Here is a 1,959-nt window from a genome sequence, read left to right as displayed (position 1 = left end):
GATCAAAATATAAAGGATCCAGCGGAAGCTGGAGTGAGGTTTACGTTGCGAAGCTCAATGTGTATGTATAGACGATTCTAGCTTCTTCTAAACAAACCTGGAGTGAGGGGAATGAGAAAAGATCAGTATGTGATCATGTAATTATGCCTCAATGAGTGCCACCCCACGCCGACAACTCTTTATTCACAGGTATTGTGAAGAATAACCATGGCAAGTACTATAATACAGTCTACGAGATTGAAATCCGAACAAGCGGTTGTGAGTAACCAAACCATCCCCTCCACAGACACTTGTAACTCAGCAATGTAGCATATATATATATATATATATATATCTATCAGCATACTCACAGCAATACCTTCAGTTCCTCGGCAGTCATATATGGTGCGATTTCTGGGGCGGCCAGGGCCAGTGTAGGTAAGACATCGCTATGTCTGCTCAGATGCTCGCGAATGCGTTTCATATATCGTGCTTCATCGGTTGCGTTGGTGACTGGGTCTTGTTGGCTAAAGTCATCGAACGCGTTGAGATACAGCAGATATATCTAAATGGGTAGAAAATAATAACGTTAGATGTCAGTGAACTCGTTTAACGCGCTGAGATACAGCAGATATATCTAAATGGGTAGAGAAGGATAATGTTAGGCGTCAGTGAACTCGTTTAACGCGCTGAGATAGTGCAGATATGTCTAAATGGGTAGAGAAGGATAACGTGAGAGGTTAGTGAACTCGTTTAACGCGCTGAGATAGTACAGATATATCTAAATGGGTACAGAAGGGTATGGTAATGTACATTGGGATGCATGTGTGCTTATGCGAGTACGTATAGACATACTGTTATACGTTTTTAGCTGTATGCATGGTGCCTATTGCATCTCGCCAAAGCGTTTATCTATAGACAGAAATGTTTCCCAGTGCAGAAGAAAATACATTTCCCCCAACTAATACATGTTGTATTGTACGTGTTCGCCACAAGGTGCTTATGCTCCGTAATAGGTTCATTAACCGTTTGCTATATCCGAGAATGGTCTGTACGCAAGCCCACTACACGCAACTAATGCATTTCAAAAACTTATAACCGCACCCATCTAGCACCTCATAACTAAAACATTGTATAAACTTATAACTAAAACACTGTATAAACATATAACTAATAACTAAAACATTGTATAAATTTTAACCACACCCATCCAAACCTTATGAATGTGCTCAAAACATCCAACTGATATATACTCAACTACACCCAGCCAGCACACAACACACGTAATCACTACAACAAAACCAAGACCCAATACCTTGTATATGTGTTCATTCTAAAACGAGCACCTCAGAAATGTCCTCATAACATCCATCTAATGTCTATATGTTCGGTACCAATACCTTGTATATGTGTTCATTCTAAAGCGAGCACCTCAGAAATGTCCTCATAACATCCAACTAACACCTTGTCTATATGTTCGGTACCAATACCTTGTATATATGTTCGTTACAGCCCACTATGTATGGCAGATTCTGTATGTCCATGATACGGGCGGCAAGTCGTCTGGGGAGCTCTTTCTGCAAATAGTTGGCACCGTCTAGCAACTGTTTCTCACTGGGGATCGGACCCAGAGAGAGCAACTCCTTAAGTGTCAGCCGGCGAAGGGAACTGCTCCGAATTGGGAAGGTATTTGTTAACATAGAATACATTAGAAATGTATTACTAATATTATTGTATTGAAAAGGGTACTTGTTTCTTGTTATCATTAGATGGCGAAGTAAAAGCATTGGTTACTATTACAATACGTGATTTAGGTATACGTGTCAGGTCAGGGAGTATGAGGAAATATCTGATTTTAAACCGATCGACAAAATATAAAGTAAGGCTGTCGAAGAAAGTAACAATTAAGACGACATTGTACATACAACCACCATCTGATTCATGAGAAACAACTGAGTGGCAGCCTACCAATGTCTATAT

At 40.2% G+C, this 1,959-nt stretch overlaps 1 protein-coding gene across 1 annotated transcript; it reads right to left on the bottom strand.

Moving 5' to 3' along the window:
* Positions 1–358: 358 nt before the first annotated feature.
* On the bottom strand, positions 359–1,679 carry SARC_14194 (hypothetical protein; the record flags this gene model as incomplete). Its single annotated transcript, XM_014291673.1, has 2 exons — positions 359–544; positions 1,470–1,679. Coding segments are annotated over 2 exons (396 nt in total), but the record flags the coding sequence as incomplete, so codon positions are not given.
* Positions 1,680–1,959: the final 280 nt, after the last annotated feature.

The sequence above is a fragment of the Sphaeroforma arctica genome, assembly GCF_001186125.1.
Source record: "Sphaeroforma arctica JP610 unplaced genomic scaffold supercont1.4278, whole genome shotgun sequence".
Taxonomy (NCBI): domain Eukaryota; class Ichthyosporea; order Ichthyophonida; genus Sphaeroforma; species Sphaeroforma arctica.
Note: the sequence above shows the minus strand (reverse complement) of the source record. Positions and strands in the feature narration are given on the sequence as shown.